The sequence below is a fragment of the Athene noctua genome, chromosome 2 (assembly GCF_965140245.1).
Source record: "Athene noctua chromosome 2, bAthNoc1.hap1.1, whole genome shotgun sequence".
Taxonomy (NCBI): Eukaryota; Metazoa; Chordata; class Aves; order Strigiformes; family Strigidae; genus Athene; species Athene noctua.
In genome coordinates, this window is record NC_134038.1 from 151040285 (window position 1) to 151067800 (window position 27516).

Sequence of the window (27516 nt, forward strand, 5' to 3'; positions counted from 1 at the left end):
TTGTTGCAGACTCAAGCAGGGAGCGTGGTCAGACAAGCATCACCTCAGCCAAAGTTGCTTCTGTTTGCTGAACAGATTTGTTAGCACTCGGAATGGCAGCACCTCAACAGCACCTCTGTTTTATAGAAATAATTTATTACACCCTCTATTAGTACAAAAATTTACAAGCCATTTTTTTTGTCTAGTTTCCTTTTTCCCCTCCAATAAAAACTAGCAAAATAGGAAAAACTCATGTAAAACCTAAGAAATCCATTACTGTGTGGGAAATGCAATAGAATTCTTATCAACTGGTACTTTCTCCAACACACAGATGAAAGATGTAACAACCATTTCACAAAGTATTTCTTAACTATTAATATGCAATGGTGTCCCTAAACAAAATCATTAGTGGGACATTTTGAAGACAAAGTCTTTTTTGGAGGAGTTCTTGCCATATTTTTAGATGCTACTGGTAACCAAAGCAATCTTTAAAATATACTTTAACAGTCATTGGAATCTCAGGACAAATTAGAAGTGAAACTCAAAGCTTTTAATTTTTGTGGCAAGAATGAAGAAATATAAATATGAATTAAAAAAGGTATAAATTAGAAGCACAGAATTTGCTCATTGTATTCTGGATCGCTTGACTCTGCTCGTTTCTCCCAGTGCTTTTCTTTTCTGGGATAATCCAGTTCCAAGTTCCGTGTTATTCTGAAGGTAAGATTCAGCTTCTGGCAGGCAGTAAGACTGCATTGGGGGAGGTGGATCCTTCAATAAAGGAAGAGAAAAAGAAAGTGGTTTAGCTCAAGAAGCTTCTGAGAAGAATGAAACAGCTCATAAGATTTCTAAAATTAAAAATAACAAAACACTGCACACCTACATTCTGAATGCATTTTGCAAGCTCCCTACCCTGCCTCAGACCTACTGCCAGCACTAAAACAAGTTATAGCAGTTACAATTTGAGGCTACAGATCAAAAGACTTGGCCTAGGCACTTGTGGCCACAAATCCTGGCAAAGGTGGCACACAGTGGGTAGAGCAGTGATCCCTCTCGGAGGCTTTGGGGCGAGGGGCCTGCCCCATCCACCCTCCCACGGCGGGGCAGGTGAGGAGTGCCCCTGAGCATGCCCTGGGGTGTGCACACCTGGATGAGGTAGTCAGCGATGTACTCTGGTTTCAGGCAATTCACTCCTTGGGCTGCCGCCTCTGCCACACTAACCCTGGTGTCATCTGGCTTCAGCTTACTGAAGTCCGCAAAGAGATGAGTCGCTTCTTTAAAGAGAGACACAGAATGACCAGAAAACACCTACAGATTAAAACACGACAGACAAAGCCAGGTTTATTTCCATGTTTCTTCCCCAAGACAAATGCAGTTCATGAGCTGTAATTTCACTCATCAAATTAACCGGCAAACCAATGGGAAATACAATATGTACGCCCGCATTTTGTACCATCATGTACCTTTTAAGAAGGGTGATCCTTCTCATCAGAGCAGGGCACAGAAATTCTGTCCTCGATTCCTACCAGCCCTACTGACTCGTGCCACCTCAGGCAAGCTGCTCTGCCTGACCACTTGCAAAATGAAGATGACATAGCTTCTTCCTCCCACACATTGACCATCTCTCAGCTATCCTGTGTAAGCAATAATGTTGACTGTGCTGGGTTTGTGTGGCAGGGTTTTTGGCAGTAGGGGAGGGGAGTAGACTGGTGGTCCCCTGCAAGAAGCTTCTAGAAGCTCCTCCGGCTCCAAGGCTGAGCCAATTAGTGATGGTGGCTACACCTCTGTGATAACGTACTTAAGAAGGGAAACCTAAGAGGAGGGATGCTTTGAGGAGTTACGAGGAGGACATCTATGTGAATACTGAGGTCAGTGGAAGGGAGGAGGAAGGGGGAGAGGTGTGTCAGAGAAGAGCCTCCCTGTATGCCATGGTGAGATGGCAGCATCACGCCCCCTCCAACACCCATGGAGGTCACCAGCAGAGCAGAGGCTCCCTGCAGCCTGGGGAGGAACCCTGGGAAGAAGCAGCCTCCACGGTTGTAGTTTGGTGTTGGGAGGACTGCAACACGTGGGGGTGACCTACACCAGAGCATCTCGAGAAGAATGCATCCCGTGGGGAGGACTCACTGCAGAGAGTTTGTGGAGGACTGTCTCCTGTGAGAGGGATGCCACGTGGAGCAGGGGAAGAGTGCAGAGAGTGCTTTCCCCCCTACTTTGCAGGAAGATGCGGCAGACTGACTGCACCCCCATCCCCTGCCCCTGCACCACTGGGGGAAGAGGCAGAGAAAATCAGGAGCAAAGCTGAGCCCAGGAAGAAGGGAAGAGTGGGGGAAGATGTTTTTAAGATGTGGTAACACTTCTCACTGTCCCACTCTGTTAAGCACTGTTGTTGCTAGTGTTTGAATTAAAGTGATGTCCTTTTTTTCTTCCCCTAATGAGCCTGTCTTTTGCCCATAACTGTAATGGGTGAGTGACACCTTTCTGTCCTTACCTCCATTCCTGAGCCTTTTGATTCATTTTCTCCTTCCCAGCGCTGGGGGGGAAGGGGGGAGTGAACAGCTGCATGGTGCTCAGTTGCCCTCTGGGCTCAAAGTATGACACTGGATAAGATCTTTTACTCATATGAAAAATGCACAGCCCAGAGTTTAACAGAAAGGAAGAAAAAAACCCCAAACACCAAAACAACCTACCCACCATATGTATATTTCATTATTTTTTAAAAAAGCCTACATACTTTTGCTCCTCCTGACTGAAGAAGGCGTCTGAATCCCGCTTCCTTGGTTTGATCAACATTCAGGATCACTTTCCAGCCACTGAAAGCTCCCTAGACAAGACTCAGTTTAATCAAAAGTAGGTTGGTACTGAAAAAGTACAAAAAACTTAATGGGTCTATAATGTGCCCCTTTATGGAATATCCATTAGATAAAAGATTTGCTATCACCTAGTTTTGTCTTTAAGTATAAACTTTAAGATTAAATGGCAGACAAAAGCCCACAGAACATACAACTATCGGGCCAACACCTTATAGCCAGGCAGCTTGCCACCTGCATAGCAAGATGGGCAAACGGATCTATGAAAAAACCCTTGGCAATGAGTATTTTTCCCAGCAGACTAGACACTCATTTACAGAAGAGCATCTTAAGACAAACAGTTACTTGGGAACTTTTCCCCTGCACCCCATGCACTACATTATCTACTCAGTTACTGTAACAGCACCCAGGGCCAAGTGGTTGCCGCCTACAAGCACTCAGTGTGGTTTCCAAGTAGGCAACAGGTAGAGTGGATTTGTTAGAAGCATTCATTTCAAAAAGGTTATTGTAAAATACATGCAAGTCAAGATTTATCCCGATGCAACTGGAATATCAGCACTATTTCTACCTTTCAATGAATACTCGATTGCAATGCCTGATTTGAGAGAGGAGTTAAAAGGCTTTGGGGAGCCCAAGTCCCACTTTCAAAAATGCGACTGAAAGACTATGGAACTTGCACCATAAAAATCACAGAAGGTACTTTAGGAAAGGCGTAAACTTGTGCCCTGTTTGAAGCACAATAGTATGCTCACTGCTAGAGCTATAAAAATGCTGTCCAGAGAGCTGTATTCACTGTATGGCACAGCACAGGATTTCTGTTACTGTGAGTACTGGTTGTGGTTTCCTAGTAAAGCCACGTTAGGTTAGCTCCCCAATCAGACCCCTGAAGTGTAAACATCATCTTCCTGGCTGAGGGATGTTTACACACACAAGTAGACACATTCCAGCTTTGCAAAAGTAGTACAACAGTTCAGAAGGAGATTAAGACTTAATATACCAGCACTAAACATTTTTTTTTAAACCAAAATTAGTTAACTAGAATATATCCAGCTAAGCCATTTTGTTCTTAATAACCAAACAGATTACCTTTCCCTGCCAGTTAAGTTTTTGAGTTTCTTGGTGACAATCCCTGTCATGTCCACCCACACTGTACAACCTACATTGCCTGAGTATCTAAATACCTCAGTGATACCATACCTCAACGATACCAGTTTCTTGCCTCCCTTTATGAATTTTTTTCCTCCACCTCATGGCTGCAAGCGCTAGTTTCTTCTGGTTTACATTGATTCCAGACAAAACATTAAGTATGGAATTACTTCCCCACTCATAATCTTCTTCCTACAACAATCATAAACCTGAATTACAAAGCAGTCCTGACAACTTTACCAGCAGAAAAGCAAATTTAAAAAAAAAAAACAAAAACACACCAAAAAGAAAAAACAAACAGACAAAACCAGAGCAAATCCCAACTCACTCTAGCTTTATGTACTGATTTAATCTGGCTGAAACAACTCTAGGTAAAATTTAGAGATATGGCTCTTAATTGCACATATGTATCTAAATCAACTCATGTTTTCTGTGACATCATCACATAAACAACTAGATTCTTCTTGCAGTTATCTACAATGGAATTCAAGAGCAAGCTAAAGCAACTCACTACTCTGGACACCTTTGACTCTACGTTTCCATTGTGTCTTCCAAAACAATGAAAGTTGGTTTTGATACATAAAGATATGAACCAGTCTACAGGCATTATTTTGAATTTAGTCTGGTCAATGTAAAAGAACTGCAGACTGAGCAGAACTGTGAAATACTGGTTAGGGAGGTGAGGAGTTGAAAGAGAGAGTGTCCAAAAATGTTTATGTACATGGTTATAGAGTTGGATTATTTAAAACTATTATATGTTCATTTATGAAAGGATCAAGATTTCATTCCTGGTGTAACAAGATCCACGTAAATTCAGCTGATACCAGTGAGAATTTATCAAAAGGTACTCAAGCTTCAATTTTCAGAAGCAACTATAAAAAGTATAGGAATTTCATTTATCCTATACTAGGAGTTTGGTCCAGGACTAGTTTTCGGAGACTGCCAAAAATTTCTCAGACTTTGGATCCTCTAAAACTCCCAAAGCTCAGGCATCCTAAACTGCTGACTGGTTCTGAGAGATTAAGTCCTTTCCTAGTAGTGCAAAGTAAAAAGAAACGTGAAAGGGCGCCACACTCATTTCTCAGTAATAAGGTCACATGCCTGAACAAAGCAGCCAGCTCCTCTACATGCCTCCAGGTAGGAACGATGAAGCACCCACTTTCCAGCTGCCATCGAAGCCAAGAATTTTTCATTTCGAAGAGGATGTCCCACAACAATGTGTGTGCAACTTGGATCAAAACACTGTTTTTCAAGTACTATTCCACCTTGAATCGAGAAATGAATTTGATTCAAATTATTTAAGGGTCATGCTATACCACAGAAAGGATCAACTCCAAGTGAGAATTATTTGAATTGAGATAAAAATATACTTAACTCAAATTTACATTGAAAGTATTATCATTGAAGTGACATGGGTAGAACCTGGCAAGGAAGGAGAAGCAGCCAGGGAAGAGTGGCTCTGATAAAAATAAAGTGCCACTGTAAAAGACAGGAATGAGAGAGACACCAGAGGACAGCAGATCCTGGGCACTCCCAACAGTAAAGAATGAGGCTGTTGTGGAGACAGCTAGAAGAAAACTGTCAGAAGACAAAACCATTGCTGTTTTATGGCAAAGCTGATCACTAACATAATTATATTCAAAGATTTGCTCACAAGCACAGATAGCCATAAATTTGAGACCTCAGATCTGATGAATCACTAACAGAAGCCTTTTTTTTCCCCCCAACCAGCCACAGCTGACTAGATACATACAGACACATACTATTCTTTGCATTTCACAAATATCTGGTACCTAATTCCTCAATCAGATGGCAGTAATCAAATCTTTCTTGAGGATTAAGAGAAGACAGCTGAAATTTACGGTGTTTTTCTGGTTCTTCATCAGTCTTCTCATCTTCTGTAACAGCCTGGAAATACAGTAACAGATTTTGAAATTAATGACAGAAAGATTAGGTTGACAGCTGACTATTTCTCTGCCAAACATTCTGGGTTATTTTTATATTGAGTTTTCCTTTAGTCAGGAAATGCAGAACCAAACCTGTCAATCACTTGACAAAAAGATTGGATCTTATCAAATCAACGTTAGGCTTGTGCTTAACATCCTCTTAGTTCCCTCTTTCTTCAGGGCACAACTGAACCAATCTGTCAGAAAAACTAATCCTTCATTCATAACCACTGAATGCCAAGCTGAACACATGAATCTATCTATCTATCTATCTATCTATCTGTCACATCCATCCCTCACACTGCTTCATTCATTCAGACTTTCCATAACTTTGAGGCCCCTTATGCATTTCCACCACAGCTTATTTACTAACATGACACATTATGCCTCTGAAGACACATAGCTGCTGAAACTTTGAGCATCAAGCAATACACTGGCGGACAAGAGACTAAGATCATTTTCCTAGCCCATTCCAAGTTCACTATGAAATAGTAGAATTTTAAATCAGGTTTTTGGCAGAAAAATAATTTTCCGTTTGTACCTAAACATAAATTCTAGATACCACCAAGGAAACAATGGCCTAACTTTTTTCCATCATCCTAACATGGCTGGAGGAGTCCAAAGAAATACACATAGTAACTCCCCACTCCAAAGCCTACCTCAGCGTTCCAGCAGGGACTAACAGGACAAAAAGCTTTATTTGTCTGAACAAACAAGCTTTATTTATTTGAGTAAACATTATTTGTTCAAAATCTTGAAGAAAGGGGGAAAGAGAAATAGAACCACACAAAAATAATCCACTTCAAGATTTTAAATGCAGATATGTACCTGATTTATATTTACCATCCAGTTCAAAACTTCTTAAAGTGTCGTTACATTTCTCAGAACACAAAACATCACAAGTATTTCCTCATATGACAAACCTTTTCTCTGGGCTGTGGTGCCACAGGAGGGTTAGCCAGTGGAAAAGCAATGCTGGGGGCCTGTGGAGTGGGGATCAAGTGATCTTTAATTGGTGTTTCAGGTTCTCTGCATACAGGATTTTTTAGACCTTCAATCAAATCTCCATCCCCAGCCTCAGGAACAGCTGTGAAAGTAAAGTGTTGTTGCATGACTCATCTTTGGCTGAATATAATTATGGATAAAGTAAAAAATAAAATTAGAAGTTCTAAAAAAGGTAGCTAACCTAGGACAAAATACAACTGCTACTACAACATGTACAGTTACATTTCACCACTGCCTTTCATAAAGATACTCTCCCTTATACCACAAACCACCAATTGCAATGTTGCAGACTCATGTCCTTGGATGCCTTGTTTTGAAAAAAAACCCAAAGCCTCAAATGGCCTAATTTCGTTGACTAAACCGCATTGACTCGCTTGAACCAAAAATCAATTGAATGCATTTAGCTAATTTGCTTCAACCTCCTCTAGGACAGGGTCAGTTTTCAACAAGACTGTTGCCACAAGCAGAAACTCTGTAAGTAGACTGAGGGAAGGAGTTAGGGGCAGAAGGAAGGCAGTGGGGAGAGAAAAATAAAGGATTCTGCTGTTTCTCAGGAGGCAGGAATGGGAAAAGAGTAAAACCAGATGAAAAACCTAAGTATGTTGTTTCCTTAGTCCAAGCAGTAGACTAAAGACTTCAAAAAGAACAGGGAAGATAAATACAGTATCTTCACTGAATCCTGACCTAAGCACATCCACTGGCAGCTTTGACACATCTGTTTTTCAAGCTCATGGATTGTCTTCTTCCTTTATCTCCATTCTTCACCTATGAATATTTCCATTGGAATTAAAAAGTTTTTGCTACTGGTATTTTCATTTGAATTCTACTATGCCTATCCAAATTGTTACCTGGAAACCAGCTGTGGTTTAAAAAAAAATAATAATCTGGAAGATTTCCTAAATTTGATGCAAACTATTTTAGACAAGCACTGCCTTGGTGCTTGACCACAAACATCAAATGGATAGGAAAGCTTCTCTTTAAAAAAGAACACCACATAATGGAGCTCAAAGATGTAAAATTGTATTTTTATCATTCAAGAAATGTCAACAATGCTGACCTTTTTTTGAAAAAAAAAAAAAAAAAGTAGAATTCAAACATTATTTTAAAGGTCCCAAAGATCAAGTGGATGCTGTAGCAAAGAACAAAGATACTGTATTTCTGATTTTTACCTTTACGAGCAATCTCTGCATCAGCTAAAGATTCTCTGAAGGCAGACTCATCAATGTTCTTATTGGTGTTACTCTGACCTTGCTCAGTACACTGGGAAGGACTATTGGGCCACTGAAAGTTGCTGACAAGTCTTGCTCTCTCCTCCCTCGCAGTAGGATCATCCCAGATGATCTGCTCACTCTGGGATGGCTCAGTGTTCATATCTGTGAGTGCCTGACGGGATTGCCTAAGGAAAAAAGCACACATACCTTAAATATTCATTTGTTTCAAAGTAGACTACCACATTTGAAGGCAACGTGTTAATGATCACATCAATTGTAGCATCTAAGTGACCTCATTATTAGAAAACATGGCTGGGAAGGGGGAAAACTGCAGTAGAAAAGCAAGTCCAGCAGCCTGGGTTTGTGAGCTTCAGTGAAAAAAGGCAACCAAAATATCAGTAGGAGATAGTTTTATTATGTGTCATACTGATAAATTATCCCAAAATCAGTGTACTCTACTCTTTACTGAACTTACTTATTTGCAAATAAACACTAAGCTAATAGGAATAATTTTGCAAGGTTTCCATTAAGAGTTCAAATCCTATACTCTGTTTAGAAAGAAAAGATAAAGAAAACAGGAGAAACATTCAGAGGCACTTTTCGGGAAAACCTACTACCAGTTTATGACCTATGTACTGAAATACTGCAGCACTGCTTGCTTCAAAATCTGTAAGAACACTAACTAATCTGAAAAGACATCAGTTGGCATAATTCAATTCAAAACTACGAAGCAATCATACTATTCTGTGGTATTTTGAAAAACAAAAGATACCCACTACAGATTAAGATAACATTCTGCCTTTATGTAGCACGTGCAGTTAAAGATTCTGAGTTGCAAGAGAAGCAACTTAAGTACATCAGTAGAGAAAGGCAATACACCTGATAACCCTGGCGATCTATTCATGTTTCAGTGAATGTCTAAGTATGTGCAAGGGAAGACAAAATAAGATACTCTGAAACACAAATGAATACCTTAGAGCCTCCAACACCCTACTGCGGCCATTTCGCACAGACCATGTGCTATCAGGAGTGGCTGGAGAACCATCAAAACTGTTCCTTGAAAGGGATCCTCGTTGCCCTTGTGGCTTCACTAGTGATGTGGCAGACATGATCTCCTGCAGCTGTCTTTGGAAGTTCTCCCTCATTTCTAGTGCTTGGGTTAAAACTTAATAGAAGAAACAAAACTAGTAAGATCAAGACTGCTATATTGTAACGAGTGGAAAGTAACTGAAATTCCAGTCAACTTCCCCTCACCCCCCTCCATCAGGATAAAGACAATACTTTAAGGAGAGGAAAAGATATCTGGGAAAAAATAGGAAAAAACTATGTATACCCCAAATCACCTATTCCTAGACACAAGGAGAAATCTCCATTTGTCTCATTTCTGAATTTGCCCACATGATCTAATTTACATCCACAATTCTCCCATAGCACATTTATTTACAAAATAAAAAAGGTATACTCTAAAACTGATTTGTCATGTTAAAGACAAACTGCAGTAATTTAAAACAAAGAAACAGCAATTAAGTAATTTGCAATGGATGATCACAATTTTCTAATGGGCTGTCAGTCTTTAAAATAGAGAGCAAAACCCTTTCCTCTCATGCAGCAGCAATAAGGGCTAGCTGTACTTGACCAGTCTATAAATATGGTACCTAAAGCTTCCAGATCTTAACATTCAGCACCTGAAATTGTAAAAGGCTTATATTGATGGTTTGATGTTCCACAACTATTTTGAAACCAGTGATTTACATTTACCTCCTTTGGATTCACTTGTTACTATCTGTTCTTCCTCTGTAGCAACCATTTCCTTTATTTGGTCAGTAGTTATATCATCTTCAGCATCATCTTCATCCACTGGAATAATCTAAAACCAATAAAGACAAGTAGAACTCTGAAACACCAATTTTTTTTTTGCTTTTTGCCCATGTTCAACACCTGCATAAATTCTGAAGATTAATAATCTTGTCTTATAGTAAACCTAACCTTTCTGCTACTACAGTGACAGTAAAACAGTAAACAGCAGCATTGGTGACAACACCTGTTCTGCAGTCTAAATGTCTACTAAGGCAAGTTCACACCTTGGATCTTGTTACCTACAAGAGAAGGCAAAGACTGAACCTACGTAATTTCTAATCCTGAAATGCCTGCCTTTCCCTCCATCACCCTAGAAGAGAAATAATACAAAAGCAGAAAAACCTTAAGGAACACCTGCAATAGCTACTATTAATTGCCAGCTAAACATGATTCAGGGCATTGCTGAATAAGCATCAACATTTTTTATTAATATATTAATATAAAAATTAAGTTAACTGAATCCAAATCACTTCATAGAATGTGAATTCATATCACACATTATACCTCATTTTCCTTTGCTGGTTTTCCAGTTGACAGAAGTTTACTGGAGGAGGAGAGTCCGACATCTTGCACTGCACTGATGTCCAGGCTCATTTTGGGATTGTAAGTGTGAGGAAAGAGAGATTCAGGAAGCCGTTTATATTCTTGGGCACTCTGTAACAACATCAGTTAATATAAGAAAGATGAGAAACCAATTGAGATAAAAGAAATTTCACATCTAAACATAGGAAAAGTACAACAAAGACACCACTGAAAGCAGTACTTTACGCAAGAGGAAAATGTGGCTCTCGTTCTGGGAAATGCAGCAGAAATGTTCAATGGAAGATAATTTCTTGTCTCCTCAAGGAGAAAAAGGTAAAAGTACATCAGTGAAAACTGATTGCTCAATTCATAAATTCAAAGCAGGATGCAAAACATCAGCTCCTATATATGTTCAGTATAAATGTAAACAGAAAATCCACTGCCATACATATAACTGGTTTTAAGCCTACATTTCCCTTTACTTTTAATAACAGAACAAAATAAGCTCCATACCTCTAAAAGCCAGTGTTCTGAAACAATATGTATACCCCGTTCTTTAACGGATTTGTACTCCTTGTTGTTGTCATTCTGTCCTCCCTTGTAGATGAAGTGTGTCACCGTTTCATCAAAGCACCATCTAGAAAACAAAATACAACTTGAAGACATAATTTCTATCAGAAAGCATCAGAAATCCAGCTCAGAAATTGTCCTATCCCTTGTTTGTTAAAATATTATTTTGTCTATTTTGTTATGCTTAAATAAGCAACAAGCCCACTTTTTTAATCAAAAAAGACCAGATTCAGTTTCAGGATAGAACAACTTCAATGTATTCTGAAAGCATTCCTGAAGTAAACAAAACTAAATCTAATAAACAGATAGAAGAGGAGGGGTTTTGCTTTAGGTTTTTTTGTTTTGTTTTTATTTAAGTAAGTGGAGTTTCAAATCAGTTTCTGAAAAGAAGGTGGGACCCAGGATGAGAGGGCTTTTTCTTTTGTTGACATATTGAGCTGCAAGCAAAATACTGGTCCTCAAAACTCAATATAAACAAAATGCAAGATTCTAACATTTAAAGCACAAAAAACTAGTATTTGCTATCTAATGCAAACACCTTCAACATTTCTAAGCTACCATCAAACATAAAGGCAACTTCCTCACCCACACCATGAATGATAACACTTCTTATAAATGTCAGTAACAAAATATGTAAACCAGATTCAGTGGGAGCAGAATTCTGTCTTAAGTCACAAATGTTAGTTTGTAGTTTCTCTTAATTACAAGATATTTCTCCTAAGCTTTTCTGAGCACACTAACTTAGACATTCTTATAATTTGTGAAATAGTTTTGAGAGAGGGAGAAACACACACAAATTCAGATCAGATTCAAAACTATAAAGCAAATTTTAAACTACCCAAAAGCTAAGTTTCATAATTTTCTTCAAAAAACAAGAGAAGGAAAGAAAAAAATTTTGCAATTCAGGAAGACTTCAGGACAAACAGTCTTTCCAACACAGTTTTATCAAGAACACCGGGGATGCGGTAGAGAAAGATGGCCTTAGAAGCAGATGGCCTTATTTTGCAATAGAAACTGTTTAAGATGGTGAACTCTAATTTTTAGCAAAAGGTCATGCAGATAAAGCATATTAGAATGTGAAGAGTCATATTTACTAGAAGTTGCATCAGTGTGGAAGTTTAGATTTTTTGAATGAGGTTGATACCTGTAGTCTGCCCCAAGAGAAGCTGCTATTCCATTCAGTTCATTTTGCTTCTTACTAAGTTTTTTACTGACATAAATAACAACATTAGCTAGAGGCTTGGGCTCTTCTTCCTGTGCAAACAGCAGCAATAAGAACAGAAGAGTCATGTCTGGAAGGTTTCTCTATCAATAACAAAACCACTTTAATATTCAGTGTAGCATGTAGTAAGATATGCAATAACAACAAAACTTAAGATAAACACGTTTTCTCTCCTTTTGCTGCTCCCAAACTCCATGGTCAAAACCCAGCACTATCATCATTCCATGCACTAGGAATCCAAAAGACAAAAGATTCATTCTCAGCCAGTCTCCCTGGAACGTATTCTGCTCCTTCCATCACAGACGAAGCACCTCCTGAACACTGAATTTAGGGAATTATCAAAACTGATGCCACATAAGTATTTCATTGTACTGGAATGAAAAAAAAGTAAGAATAAAGAGCTACAAAATAAAAAGCATCAGCCTTCCCTTGCTGAAGGCCATTAGCTTTTTTGCCCCTCCTCTGCAGCAAACCATGTACTAACACAACAAGCAATACGTAAGTGCTCTATTTCCTTCTACATCTGTTTCTGTTTTCTCTCACTAGTAGATTAGACTAAAGAGGCAAGCTGACTACCAGAAAGGATAACATCTCTTTATAAGGGGGTAAGCAACTGATCACATCTTGTGCCTCCTAGTAAGCAGAAGAGCAGCACCTTACAGAGAAAAATAGAAGACACGGGCATTAAAAAAAGAACTCCTAACTTTAGTCCAAGACAAAACATTTAATTCTGCTCACCTGGAGCCTGGAAATTTCTTAAGTGTGATGAAATCCTCTCATCTCAGTACTAAAAGTCTAAAGTGGTATATATTTCTATGCCGTGTTACTTAGCAACTTCTTTATATACAAAATAGTAGTACAGACAATAGAAAAGGTTTTAAAATCTTTGCCTTCCAGGAGGAAAACCTCTTCTATCTCACTTTCCTTTAAATGTCATTGAAGAATACGCATAACAGTATGGATTTCTACTCAAATAGATCAAAAAGCACAATTCACATACTCCTTTGTAACTTAATTAAGAAAAATGCCATCTCTTTTGTGATTTAAGTCTATGCTCCAGAAACCCAAACCCCAAATCTCCTACCACTTCTGGCTGTGCAGTGGTCAGTTGTGGGCTGGCAGTAAGAGCTGCTGTATGCCTTGTGCTGTTTGCCAGCGCCAATTTCAAGTTTCTGCCAATGACTTCAGAGAGAGGTGTGCTCAGCTTCCTGTTTTTTTGATCAGGACTTCCTGGAGTTTCCAAAGCTGCCAGAGCATCCTACCAAAATAGAAGCAACTGACTGACTTTCACAAACACATTACAGAATTCTCACTTAAGTGCAAGTTTCACAAATACAATCTGAAGTAAGATTTCATACTCCTAAATCACAACAGCGTACTACAGTAACAGCTAGCAAGTGCAACTGTAGTACCACTGCACAAAAGCAGTACTAGACAATCCCAATCTTAGAGTCTGCAGAAAAACAGGAAGAAGACAGATGATTAATCTTTCTTTTCACTGCCATCAATGAAAACTACATTCAGTGGAAAAGCCAGTAGACAAACCCAGGCATTCCTAACGACAACCAATTACTATAATTTACCAATACCACCCCCACAAGAGTTGCATATGTGTATGTTAGTTCTATCTGTACCTTTAAAACACCAAGTTTCTTACTGCCCTTTTTTAAAAAAGAGAAATTTTGGTGTAGAGCATCTTGCTTTTGAAAATTACCAGTGGTGAACTATTAGATTTCAAAACGCAGAGTACCAATCGAATCACAGACTCACAGAATGGTTTGGGTTGGAAAGGACCTTAAAGATCACCTAGTTCCACCCCCCCTGCCATGGGCAGGGACACCTTCCACTAGACCAGGTTGCTCAAAGCCCCGTCCAACCTGGCCTTGAACACTGCCAGGGAGGGGGCAGCCACAGCTTCTCTGGGAAACCTGTTCCAGGGTTTCACCACACTCACAGTAAAGTATTTCTTCCTTATGTCTACTCTAAATCTACTCTCTTTCAGTTTAAAACTGTTACCCCTCATCCTATCCCTACACTCCCTGATTCAGAGTTGTTCCCCAGCTTTCCTGTAGGCCCCCTTTAAGTACTGGAAGGCTGCTGTAAGGTCTCCCCGGAGCCTTCTCTTCATGAAGCAGGACTTACTAAACTAAAAAAAAAAAAAAATATTCTGGTTTTGTAATACATGTTTTGTTCTATTACAGGCAGAGGGGTTTAAAAAACCCCAAAAACCAACAAAACAGCTAACCCACAAACAACTTCCCCCTCCCCCCCTCAACTTTGCAGGAATTCAATTAATTCATCTTTCATTTAAGGCCTCAAAAATGAAAAACAAACCTGAACCCTTCCAAAGCACACTTGAGTCACGCCAGCACAGATACTCCCTGAAGTCAGGGGTTTCTTTCTTCCGTTTTAAGACTAGTAGTTTTTCTAGACTGTTGCGGCCTTCAGAATGAGACAATTAACCCAAACCCCCAAGGCGTTTTTCAATCTGCAATAACAGCTTTGTAACTGCTATAAAGCTATTACATTAAAACATGACATTAAAGTAGCATCTTATCACAAAACAAGCAAACAGTTGTTTCCAAATAACTGGAGCAATTCATGTGACATTTCTGTCTTCAGATGTAAAGAACACAGATTGTGTACTGTGCGAGGTGTAGAACACATGAGAACATGAGCATTAAGTACAGAATAGCTTTGTTAAGGACATTATAGCATCTACTAGTCAATAAATGTAGTCCACAGGTCATTAACTCAGAATATATATAAACAGAGCCAGTCTTCCTGGCTTCATTCAAAATGGAAAGTCTGTAGGTTAACAGTATCAAAAGGGGTAAGCAGGGGTTTCTGTGTGGTTTTTATGTTTATATGCATCTTTAACCCTAGTGGTTCTACAGGCTAAAAAATTTGCAAAGATAATCACCTTTACATCAAAAGAAGGCTTGAATAATTTGTCTTTGGAAAGAAATTTTGACGGTGTATCAAGATGTAAAGATGGCTCTTTCTGTGGCAGTCCCCCTTGTGCAAGAGGGGTTGTCTTCCCAATATGATGAGAGATTACAGCTTGGAAAGCTTTACTCTGAAACCTGTTGATATCAAGAGGGGTCACAGCTGTTTTTTTCCCAGCTTCAAGGAGGTAAGTAGGTTGTTCTGAATCAGGAGATTTAACAGTCACTGGTGTCTTGCTAAGCTGAGTAATGGAACTCTCCTTATCTTTAAAAGAAACAAAGAAAACATAATCAAGCAATTTCCTTTTTTTAACACAGATCTCACATTTTTAAACAACTGACAGTTCATTTAACCTTTCCCTAAAAAATTAATTCATATCCCTGCCCCGCCCCCCATAAACTGATGATTGTATTTTAAAAGCCAGTATCTTAGGTGTCTCTTCCAGTTAGATACTTATTTTAAATTACTTTGGTGCTGAGCTTGGCCCTAAGTGTCTGAAAAAGAGCAAGCAACCTCTGGTTCACTCTCACTGTTTTCAGTTCCACACACACACCTGTATAGCTCACATATGTTATACAACAACTACCAAAATACAAATCCAAGAGATGCAATACACAACAAATCCTTCCCTTTCAACATTAAAGATAACTCCTCCTCCCTGGCTCCTTCCTTCCTATGCAATACAAAATTTCTTTCGTATTCATGACTCTGAATCACACCCCTTTAGGTCACTATGTACGTTTCCAGTCCCTTATGCCTTTAGATTAATAGGACCAAGATTTAGCCAGGAATAAGCCCTTAAAGCTTATCCATCATAAATGCTTCTAGATAAGCATGACTCATTATCTTTATAGCTCAAAAACATTAGGACAATAATTGCTTTTACAATTTACTGCTCATTTCTGCCCCTGCCCCCCATTTTTCCTTAAAAATAGAATATACAGGTAAGATGTGCCTATGCCAAAAACATACCTTTTGTCCTCTGACTTATATAATTAATTCACAAGGGCACTGGTAAAACAGGTCTGCTAACATTCAGTATTAAATCACTGTAGTCTGCATCTTAATATGGAAGAAATACTGCCAAATAAAAGATGTGTATAAACTGGAAAAGGAGCAGAAGTATCAGAAGATGAAGTAGGCATGAAGGACTGAAAAGAGGGGCATCATGTCATTGCAGATTAACAAGTACGAAGCTGGATCTAAGCTGGACCTATCATCAATTCCCATGCAATCTACAGAGCAGCATGTGTCAAAAAGGACAAAGCTGAGACACCGAGCTTGATTTTCAGCTGATAACAAGACTCCATGAGACTTGCAGCAAACACACAGTATCATTTCTATAATCACAACTCAAGAGCAGGGAAAAAAAAGCAAAAAATACTTGGGAAAAATATCCTTTAGATCTAATACTTCGAAGGCGTTAGGAAAAAACCTGCCCTCATATCTGCCTTCTTTATCATGAACGAACTGTACACTGACACAACCATATTCCCTAACTTGCTAATAACCAACCTTCAGCCTCTACATTTTCAACCAAGAACTTGCTTTCATCTGCTCTCTTCCCTGTCCTTGCAGACTGCAAAAGCCAAGCTACGGTGATGGCTGGCAAATTCCACTTCTTTGCAGCTTCATACTTTGAACCACTTGGTTCTCTCACCACAAGATGAGTACTGGCAAACATTCCCTTTTTGGCATTGGCTTTCCGCACAAAGAATTCTTGGACTCTAAAATTAGATTAGTAAAACATTCGGTTAGTCATAAACAAAATTAATCTAGGTTACTTTTATACTATTATAAAATGCATTCAAGCAACAGAAAAGGAACCAGTAGAATTATCTAAGGCCATTTACACTTTGCACTTTACAGCCTAGCCTACATTAAAAAAAAAAAAAGTTAAACAGGAATGTTTTGCTTCTATCAGTATTGAAAACATAACATTTATCATACTCCAGAAGTCCTTCCAAATCATACACTGGGCCTGACATTCTTCTGCAAGTTTAATGGGACAGGCTGGACTCCTTTCTGGAGCCAACAAGCATCATTTCCAAATTTACTGTAGTTTTCTTTATACTAGTTTTTCTCTTATCATCAAGGACTCTATCTTCCAAGACGATGGCAGGACTGAGAATTCACCAGCAAAGAATTTAATTCAGACTACAAATCAGATCAAATGATACTCTAAGGTATACAATTTTGCCACTTCATGACTAAACATGTTTTTCTTACAGTTTTTCAAAGATTCTGATGAATTGAGAGTAAATAATACACCATCCCAGCTCCTAAGAAATGGTGCACTATCACTGGTTATGAGGTTGAACCAGATAGTACCGAAGAAGAGGAACACTGGCCCGTTCCTGGACAACTGAAGAGCAACTCTGAAGGCCTGACATCTGAAAAACTGACTTTTTTTTTTCCTCTGTTCCAGAGTAAAGCAAAAAAGTTACTGAGACTCAGTCATTATTCTGTCATTATTTCTGGTAGAAATCAGGCTCTTCTAAAGGAGAAGAAAGTAAAAGAACTATGTAATAATGTCTCATTGCTTCAGCACTAGTTTTTGTAAAGCTCTTCTGGGTTCTATTGATTTAACTCTAATATTTATTTACTCCTGTAAAAGAAGAAATGAAATGCATAATGGGTTTCATCACACTGGCTGTCTAAGAACAAGAAGAAACAGTGACAGGAGACCTACCTGGCTCCTAGCAGTCCTGCCAGATAAACCAGAGAATCTCTCTCAGCACCAATGAACTGGCTAAAAGAAAGAACACAATCTTCCAGAGGGGTAACTCCTTCCATTACTGGGACTGGCGTGAAAAGTGGATTGGACTGGGGATCTAAAAGGAGCTGCTGTTCCACACATGTTATCTTAAAGAAGATGAAAGAGATAAAAATGCAAATCAAGCCCAACAGCAACAAAGCCAACAATATTCCAGCGACTGTACAATAGCATTTATGGACTCAACAATAAGCACTCCTGCTTCCATCATTACATCCGAGACAAATTATTTCTCATTGCATCAGGCAAATTCTTCTCTAGATCATTTCAATTTTGTCAGTTTTGACATATTGAGGCATTCAGAACTTTTCAGTTTCTACTCTTCCAACCCTGGATGATCCCTTGAAGTAGTTCAAGGTGTGATCTGAAGGTCTGTGTAGATTTACTTCACAGAAATCTGCCTAGTACTGAAAACACTAACAGCACTTAATCTACATCATGTGTCTGCTCTTGACAAATATGATCATTATTTTTTGACTTTGAGCTACAAAGCTGACTTGCTCTTCTGCCACAAGTTAAAAAGCTGTAAAAAGCATGAAACAATAAAGAGTAAGCATAAGCATATGCAATAATTATTCATCAACTAGCTCCTTCTACAATTCATTATTTAAAGAGAATTCTGTCAGACTCTCATATAAGCCTCTGAGTCATGACAACGGAGTCCTATTTAACAAGCCTGTAGAAAATGAAGCGAAACAGACAGAAGATACCTTACATATGCAGAGGCTTTAAAGCATGATTTCAGTATATTTCAAATGAAATGAGGGCTAATCTCTCAGCATCTTACTTAACATTTTATCCACCGATAACTACATTCTGACCAGACATATTTCTAATGTCTCGCATTACTTCACTCACAGAACTGAAAGTGTAACACCCTTACCAGCCACGTATTTGTGACAACATCACCAACAGTTGGTTTCACCGTGCACCCCAATAAAGGTACCACAGCGTAGTCTGCAATCGTTCTGCTTTGCAGTGGCAGAATTTTTCCAGCATTCTCCTTTATAATATCTGCAATGCAGGACTCGTCCTCTTCACCAAAACCCAAAAGAAGAAATCTCTTTCTGACAAATAAACCTCCTTCAGCCAGTGCAGAAGAATCTCCCAAAGAACCATTACAGACAAAAGACTGATTCTCTCCTTGAACAGTCAAGTGAGTAACATCACTGAAGGATGTTCTGGATGTTAGTTTTCCGACTTCATCTGAAAGGGGGAGAAAAACCAACCAACCAAAAATAACCAACCATAGTAACTGATTGACAAGAACATCAAAGTCAACTCAAAATAGTTTCATGAAGAAATGACAGTGTTCTGCTATTTTCAGACAGGTTTTAGTTAAAACTGGTCTATATAGGACTGTTCAAATTTGATTTCTAAAACACAATATAGAAGGCAACATAGTAGATGTGGCTATCTTTTTCAATATGCAAAAGCCACAAAACTCAAATGCTAATTATGAGCAGTTAAGCTTTCTATGGTATGCTGAGCCTGGAACATACCTAATGTAGAATCATTATTTACATATTGAGAGAGGAAGTCATCTTCAGCAGCTTTCTGGTGCTTTATAACATTCACAGCTTCTTTCTTCAAGAGATTTTTATTTTTGGGAAGAAATGACTTCATTCCAGGCTGCTCCAAAATTGAGTTCTCTAACAGCTGGTAGTTTAGAGGGATATATTGCTCCACTGGATGTAGACAACCTTTACTGAATGACTCCAGCAACCATTTTGCTGTCACTACATGAGGCCTATAAAATAAAGTGTTATACACTTAAAGTCACAGCAGGTTTCAGAACTGTGATTCTTCTTTCCTGCTCTGCAAATACTAGTACACAGTATATAGACATACAGTTATAGTTTGTAACTCCTTTACTAATCAAGCTTTGGGCACTTTACAAACCTCAACATTTTTTTTTAATTCTTTCAGTCTGAGAACAGAGAATTTCATACTTATTTTCTATAGTGTAAATTATATCTGACACTTCTGGGTCGCCAAATGCTCCCTCCTCCATATGTTAACAAATACATGTTAACACCTCTTTTCACCAGTAAGAATACTTTTTTCTATTCACTGAGGTGACCCACGGCTACCCAAAGAACTACAGTATTCTAGAGCACACAAGGATGTACTTATGAATACCACCTGTAAGTCTCTCTCATTTAAGTCAGGAATTATTTGAAATTTTCAAATCAATACATGTTTTCCTGTTTACAAGGTGGTGGGAGAATGAAATCAAGGCAGAAAGAGACCTTAAGCAATATAGTTATCATAACCTGTGAGCTGTCTTGTCCAAAAAGTGTTTCAGTTCATCATTATTTTCCCCCAAAATGACATGGGTAACATCTTCATTAAGTTGATTAAATCGAACACCACCACCACAATTAATAAGCCTCCTCATCTTGTCCAACTTCCTGCCACTGAAGCCACACAGATAGATCTACAAAGAGAGCAGAGCAACAAAAAAGGCTTTTAAGAAAAGAAAAAAAAGTAGAAAAGAAAGAAATTATGTAGGATAATTTGGTGTAATTTATTTTGACTGCTGTAGAACACAAACTAGTGGCACAACTTCTGAGAAGCAGCAAAAAAGTTAAGCATTTAGAATTGGATCAATTTCTCCTTGCAAACTAATCTAGCAAAACTTCAATATTTACTAATGGAATGAACCCTCAGCCGAAGTCATACAACAACAACAAAAAAACCCAAACCCCACACCAATTCTAGAATCCATTCACTACAGTGTTTAAGTCTATAAATACATCATATTATATTTATACTACATATTTAATAGAATTATACATACACATGTATGTAGACACACGCAAGCTACAGCATGTGGACACAAAATAAATCTGGCATTTACTACTGACCATGGAAACCACAATTTACTCAAGCAGCAATTGCCAGTTACGCAACCTAGTTGATTCCACAGGATTAAGACTGAACATTTCAAAGTACACATGGTTAAACATACTCGACATCCATCTAACAAATCTTCAGGGGCTTGAAAAGAACTTATATCCAAGTTTTCCAGCTCATCAGGAAGAGGATCCAGTCTGCTGCTCATTGCAGAACTACACGCTGTTTCATTAACACCACTCAAATTGATACTGGAAATGTGGCTGACGTCTGAGAGCATATGATCTTTAGATAAAATTTAAAAAGATGCATTAGTTTTGGCAGATCTTTCTCCACTGCTTCACTAAACAAAATACAAAACTCCCACATATGATTTTGTTGTACTAGAAGGAAATTTAAAATCTGAAGAACAAAAACTACTAGGCAAGTATAACCTTGGTTAAACTCAAGGGTATTATTTATACATAGATTATGTCCTTACTAGTAAGAGTGCTTATGCACCTTCTGTTTATTCCCAAATGGATGTAATCTATGAGATAGCAGCTAATGGACTGGTTTTCAAAGCTTTTATTCCAGTTTTGTGGCCACCTATTAGAAATACTCTTAGGCATTTCTGTAGTAAAGAGAATGTGAACATGTAGCTCATAGTAAACATGAAGTTCATTGATTTAATAGAGTTATATGCAGTTTGTGTAATACCCAACTGGTAGTGCCAACCCAGTGCTCCTGCTCAGTCATTTCCTGAAGTAGCAGTCAGTAACAGGTGTTTGGAAGGACACATCTAAAGCTGTCTGTGTCTTTCAGGCTACCATGTTTGTTTACAAAATGCTTTTAACTTTCCTTCTGTTAATAGCACGGAGTAATTAAAAACAAGTATATGAAAAAAATAGAAAAAATACCAGCAAAAAAGAATTGGCATTTGTTTTCCCCCCTAAGACTGCTGTAAGATTAAATGTACGAACAGCGACGCTTTTTTAGGACTTAAGAGATATACACCACCGATTCTCAAGCAGACAATCATACGCCTAATTCCAGTTTACTTTTTTTAAACAATTATCCATGTGTTCTAAGTCTACACATGTTGGAATATTCAGTGTTTATAAAAGTAATCTGCTGTGTTTTAAGTAGAAGCAGAATCCAAACTGTCAAACCAGCATCGCAAAAGCAAGCGGCACTCTACTAATCTGAAATAGTTCTTCCTCCTTACTACAAGTGTTTCCTACCTTACTTTAACATATTTTAAAAGGTCTTACTTACTGTTGGGCTTGCTGGCATGATGCGTAGGTGTTGACGTACTGGGTGTATTACTCAGCTTTGATCCAGCCTCTATTTTATACATTGTTTCATCCTGACAGAAGCCTTTCTCAATGCTGTCAGAAAACCACTGCACAGACACACAGTGCACATTCCATTTTTTGGCACATTCATACTTCTGACCTTTCAAATGTAAACAAAATAAAAACCACAAGTCACTAAAAGGTTTCAAACAGTGATCGCTGAAAGATGGTTGGACATTAAGAAGACTTAATAATTCAAATAACCGATTTCAGTGTGCAAGTTGTGTTATCCTGGATTCTTCTGATAGGCTGCTTATTTATTCTCTAAAGTTAGAGAAAAAAAATCTCATTGACGGCTAGCTCATGGGTGCGGTATGACAGAGCAATAAAGCAAAAAAAAAATAAAAAGGCTTTAAAGCTTTCAAGCACAAGGAAGCAAAGTTTAAAAATTCCCAGCGTATTTCCCCACAGGGAAAGGGATGGAAACTGAGGAAAAAAGAAAAAGCTTCCCATTCTTCTCACAGCAAAACTACAATCCTTTCATCTTCCCACGACAAAAAAAAAGGCAGCTTTTATTCTATCTTAGTAGGGAGTTCAGAAGGCACAAAGAATAGATCACTTAAAGTGTTAGTCCACAATCCAATTTCAATCAGGATATAAATTAAGTCCTATCCAGGTCTCCCAAAAAACTTTCTTTATTCTTCTATCCTGTCTAGGGTTCTCCCTTTTTCTTCCCTTAAATACCATCTGAGTCTCTGTTTCTTTCATCTTTTGTGCTCTTCCTCGTGCCTTTAGAGCAAATCAAGGGTGCCCTGCGTTACTCTTCCCAACAACAGTTATTCCCTGAACAGAAGTATTAAGAGCAACACTGAAGCAGACACAGCCAGTTTAAACTCTCATGCATATTTACACTGCTTCAAATCAAGAAGTGAAAATAACATTTACTCTGTAAGTTTTACCTTTTGGCTCTTTAACTATGAGGTGAGTACATTCATTCATCTTGAGCTGTCCCATATATTGCCCACCATGTTCAGCAGTGAGGCGCTGGACTTCTTTCCTGTCTGAACTACTTAAGCCAGTTACGCAAATAGTACAGCCAAGGAACACAGGACAAGCGTAATCTTCCATCTTAACATCAGTGTATCTCATTATGCTAAAGGAATGAAAAAAAGGAAAAAATTGTTTTTTTTCTTCCAAGTAAAAATCAAACAGAAAGTAGTCTGTATCACCGTAAGAATTACCAGTCCCCAAAAGAAAAACAGGTTGGTTTTTTTCATACCTTTGCTGAGATTTATCCCACAGTGCCTTAATCCAAGAGGGAAGCAAAACAGGTTTTTTCAGAGAAGCAGCTACTAAGTATTTCTTGCTGCCAACTTCTCCAGCTATAAGATGAGTTACTGACATGTTGAGGTCTCTGCACACACGTCCACCCATCATCTGCACATATTTATGAACTTCTTCCTGGGTGGGGAAAAAAGCTTATAGAAAATTATCACGAAAAAAAGAAAGAACCTACACCACACTCACATTCATCTTAAAAAACAAAATCACAGGTTTCAATTGTCCACGGTTTCTCCTGAAAAACTGTTCAAAACCACAAAATGTATGTATATGGAAGCCATAAAAAACTTCAAATATAATTTCTATTTTATTTGTATTTATGATAAGCCAAACATAATACTTACCCTTAATAAAAATACTACAATCATACTGTACGAGTAAAATTCTGAGGATGGTTGACTTTTAGGTAATATAAATTAGAGAGGTCTTGGAATAAATAAAAAAGTAAACTATTTAAACCATAGCTAATTGGGTATTGTATCTTTACCATGTAGTTTTGAGTAACCAGAAATAGAGTATGTTGTCTGTAGCATTATAGCCTCAGACAAACTAGCAAGATAAATGATCCATCTAATCAGGTAATAAAAATCCCTAAAACATACATTTACTCCCATATTAATACAGCTGAAAACATTTATGATTATAAATGTATATACTTATATAATATATACATACGGATACACAACTACACCTCTACATACACATTTATATACTAAACATACTTCTAAGACTCCCTCTTGTTCCATACGTAGAACTCTCTAAACTACGCATACTCTACAAACTACGGAAAGACTAGATATATCTAAACACAGGCACAATTAGACTTATATATAGTGTGACTGTTGCCTTAGTAATGAGCCACCTGAAGCAAATTTCAACAATAATCAGCTAAACAATCTGTTTTGTACAATGCATTACCCTAAGATCTTTTTCAAGGCTGGTACAGGATACTGTTACATCGGCCATGGTCATATTGTACACAGGATACTCAGCTCTCGGGACACATTGCTGGGACTGCATACAATACAGGACTACCTGTGGTCCAACAATTCTACAACCAAGCTGCAATAAAATAACAGAAAAAAAAAAAATTAGCAGAAGGTACACTGGTATAAGGCAGGCTTTCCTTGTCCCAGAATCCTGAGGAAAGCAGGGCCCTTGGTCTCTCCCCCTCCTTCTCCTCTAGCATCCCCAGGTAGTTGACAGTTTTGTTTCTACTTTCAGCTGCAGATGTTCAATACAATCCTTGTAGGTTTTCTGGCGTCAGGAAAAGCAGCCCATACTATAGCTAATATGCCAGAGAATTTCAGCTAGCCTATCTTTATCTGCTGGACAATTCTTTGCAGGTCAAACAAAATCATGTTAGTCAGGAGGTAAAAAGTGTGAGAGTTAGCTTCACAACTCCGGCAGAATCAGAACTGATGGTACTATTTATTTTTCCACATGCTTCAAAATAATCCTTGTGCTTTGCTAGTCTTCTTCTTCCTCAAATACAGGATGCAGTGAAGTTTTAAACATTTTATTGTGAATACTTCATACTGCTATATTCAGTGCACAGAGAGAACATACAGAGTGCAAGGATGGACATGAGCGCTTCCAGAAAAGAAAGTACAGCTAGAAGTAAGCTGATGGACAGCATACCTTTTTGAGATGACTGAAACCAGCGCCTCTAAAAGGATCACAAATGTAAAGCGATTTATCATTTTCTTTTATAGTGAGTGCGGCTTCTTCTTCAAGGATCTGGAGATGTTCTTGTGACTGAAATTCTTTTATAGACTGCAGGAAAACAGTGCATACAACAACATTTATTTCATTAACAAATCACAAATAGCCTACCCTGTAGAAACTACACATTTAATTGAAACAGCTCACAACAAAGCTACCATGCAAGAGTATATTGGCAGAATATCTCCATGGGTGCTCCCCTCGTTCCTCCAGGTCTTCACAATACCCAAAGTTCATCATACAAACTTTCAGGACTTGATCCTGCCACACAGTGCCTTTTGCTCTCACAAACCTCTCAGGGTGGAAGACAATCCAGTGTCCTTCCTAGATTTGCTTAGTGTGCAGGTAGGTGAGTGACCACCATCCAGACCTTTCAAGTTACGTGTCACTTCACTGAATGTCAGTATGTTTTGAAATGATAATTACTTTTTGTTCAAGAAGAAACAGCAACTGTTAAAAAAACTTTATTAAACACCCCTACGACAGACACAGCTTTATTTCCAGATGCATGCATATAAGCTACATCTAAGTCAACTACAGAAATAACCTGATAATTCACTAAGCTCACTGAGAAAGGTGATCAAACCTACTTACCTCGAGAGCTTTTATAAAATACTCCGAGTTCCCAGAAGACCTTATGAATTTCACGCAATACGGCTCCTTACTACCTTTCATCCTTTAACTGAGAAGGAAAACCCGGTAAGCGTCCTGACATTTTCGCCGTAGCCCGGAACCGCGCAGTGCCGGGACGCTCCGCCCACCTCCCGGATCCGCGGAACCCGTCTCGACCCTCTTCGTGCCCCCGCCAGCCCTCAGGCCTGTCCCACGCCGCCCAGCCTCGGCGCCGACTTTTACCGGAAAGGGGCGGAGGAAGGCGGGGGAACCGGGCCCACAGGGATGCCCCTTCCCCACAGGGCCCCCTCCTCAGGCCGGCATGCTGCTGCCTCCCGACACTCCCCCCTCAGGGCTCCCGCGCACCCACCGGCCCCGCTCGGTGCGGCCGGTTTGACCACGCACCCCACCGCAGCCCCGGCCCCGCGCCTCCGCAGCCGGCGGGAAAACGGCGGCCCCCGCACTGCGCAGGCGCGGGAGCGGCGCCGAGTGGCTGGGGCGGGGTCTCCGGGGGGCGGGGCGGGGCGAGAGGGCGGGGCGGGGCTTATGCCGCTCCGCCTTCTCCCCCTCCGTCGCTGAGCCTGCGCCGCCGCGCGCCTCTGCGAAGGGTGCCAGTGGCGGCCAGTGGCGGCCAGTGGCGGCCAGTGGCACGCTGTTGCACACAGCCGCGTACCCGAGCGGGCCTTAGTGAGCGGTGAAAGCTTGGAGGAGACTCCTCTCCGGTCTGGGAAGTGTTGCTGCCGTAGGAGGTGTCAAGACAGGCTGCTTCCCACCTCCCGGCGTGTCCCGCATCTGGCACCTTCCGGGCATGTCCCCAAAAGCCCTTCAGCCCTTCAGGGGGGTTCACGTGGGATAGGCTTGGTGTGGTGTATTGCTGCTGCCGGGTGCTGCTGGGGGACACGGGGAGTATCACAGCTGCCAGGGTCTGCGAGAGGTTGGAAGCGTGAGCATCCCGTGTCCCGCCTGGTTTCAATCCTTACAAAGGATCTGTACAACCCCTTCAAATGAAATATGGTAGGGAGTGTATTTTTATTCTTGTCAAGCTATGGAGAAAAATGTCAAATGCTCTCCTTCCAGAGCAGACGGCTGAAAGCCGGACAACATGAGCGCATGAAAAATCTCTGCAGGAACTAACATAACCTCGCTTCCCTCTTACCACACTGTTGCATCCACCTGAATCGTTAAAAGGTGACCCTGCCCCCTCACCCAATGCACCCCCCTTCTCAGGAGCCGTGAGTGTTTCCTAAGACTCGCAGCTGTTTGCATAATACTGCTGCTGCCCGTAGTGGGGGTTGGCATTTTGACGGAAGATCCTCTTAGGAAAAGAACTGTTTGGAAAAAAAGAAAGCACCAAACGCGTTGCCGGGGCAGCATGAAACCTTACAGTGTGGCCGCGGGATGGCACCATCATCTTAAGAACTGAAAGGAAGCGTGTCTACAAGTCCACTGTAATTGTTAGATGTTAACTCTTTGGTCACTAGGGCAGATCCTAAACACTAAAAATTTGTATGTGTCCTGGTTTTAACGACGTTTTGTATGCTTAGTTATTTTAAAAACAATCTTCCAGGATCAGAGTGAATTGTGTGAGATACTGCTTTTCCCATTTGTAAAAATAACTAAATGTAGAGACAACCAAACAAGCATATTTATTATTAGATTATTAATGACAAACGGTTAAGAACACTGGAGTTATCTTGATGATCCGGTGCAAT

General features: G+C 39.6%; 1 protein-coding gene across 4 annotated transcripts; it reads right to left on the minus strand.

Moving 5' to 3' along the window:
• Positions 1 to 29: 29 nt before the first annotated feature.
• TOPBP1 (DNA topoisomerase II binding protein 1) lies at positions 30 to 26265 on the minus strand. Of its 4 annotated transcripts, none has more exons than XM_074900659.1 (28): positions 26210 to 26265; positions 25787 to 25874; positions 25109 to 25243; positions 24386 to 24529; positions 23406 to 23587; positions 23086 to 23279; positions 22107 to 22286; positions 20965 to 21134; positions 20267 to 20430; positions 19493 to 19740; positions 18874 to 19196; positions 17907 to 18079; positions 16730 to 16941; positions 15189 to 15478; positions 13350 to 13523; positions 12188 to 12297; positions 10987 to 11110; positions 10456 to 10605; positions 9853 to 9961; positions 9067 to 9259; positions 8053 to 8279; positions 6802 to 6965; positions 5726 to 5840; positions 5034 to 5197; positions 3984 to 4124; positions 2711 to 2800; positions 1123 to 1284; positions 30 to 747 (listed from the first exon to the last, which is right to left on the minus strand). In XM_074900659.1, the coding sequence occupies exons 2-28, from the start codon at positions 25865 to 25867 to the stop codon at positions 604 to 606; spliced, it is 4563 nt and encodes a 1520-aa protein (XP_074756760.1). In that variant the 5' UTR covers positions 25868 to 25874; positions 26210 to 26265; the 3' UTR covers positions 30 to 603. The 4 variants fall into 4 exon arrangements, 3 of the variants coding, with proteins under 3 accessions (XP_074756760.1, XP_074756759.1, XP_074756761.1); XM_074900658.1 differs by having other exon boundaries at positions 26175 to 26263; XR_012633233.1 differs by having other exon boundaries at positions 613 to 747; positions 1123 to 1250; positions 26175 to 26263.
• Positions 26266 to 27516: the final 1251 nt, after the last annotated feature.

Excerpts from the sequence above, each read along its gene's own strand:
- TOPBP1 (XM_074900659.1), bottom strand. The coding sequence starts at position 25,867 with ATGAAAGGTAGTAAGGAGCCGTATTGCGTGAAATTCATAAGGTCTTCT. Across the intron at positions 23,588-24,385 it reads GCCTTGAAAAAGATCTTAGG|GAAGAAGTTCATAAATATGT; the intron begins GTAATGCATTGT and ends TTCCCCACCCAG. Across the intron at positions 5,841-6,801 it reads CACCACAGCCCAGAGAAAAG|GCTGTTACAGAAGATGAGAA; the intron begins GTTTGTCATATG and ends CTGTATTTCCAG.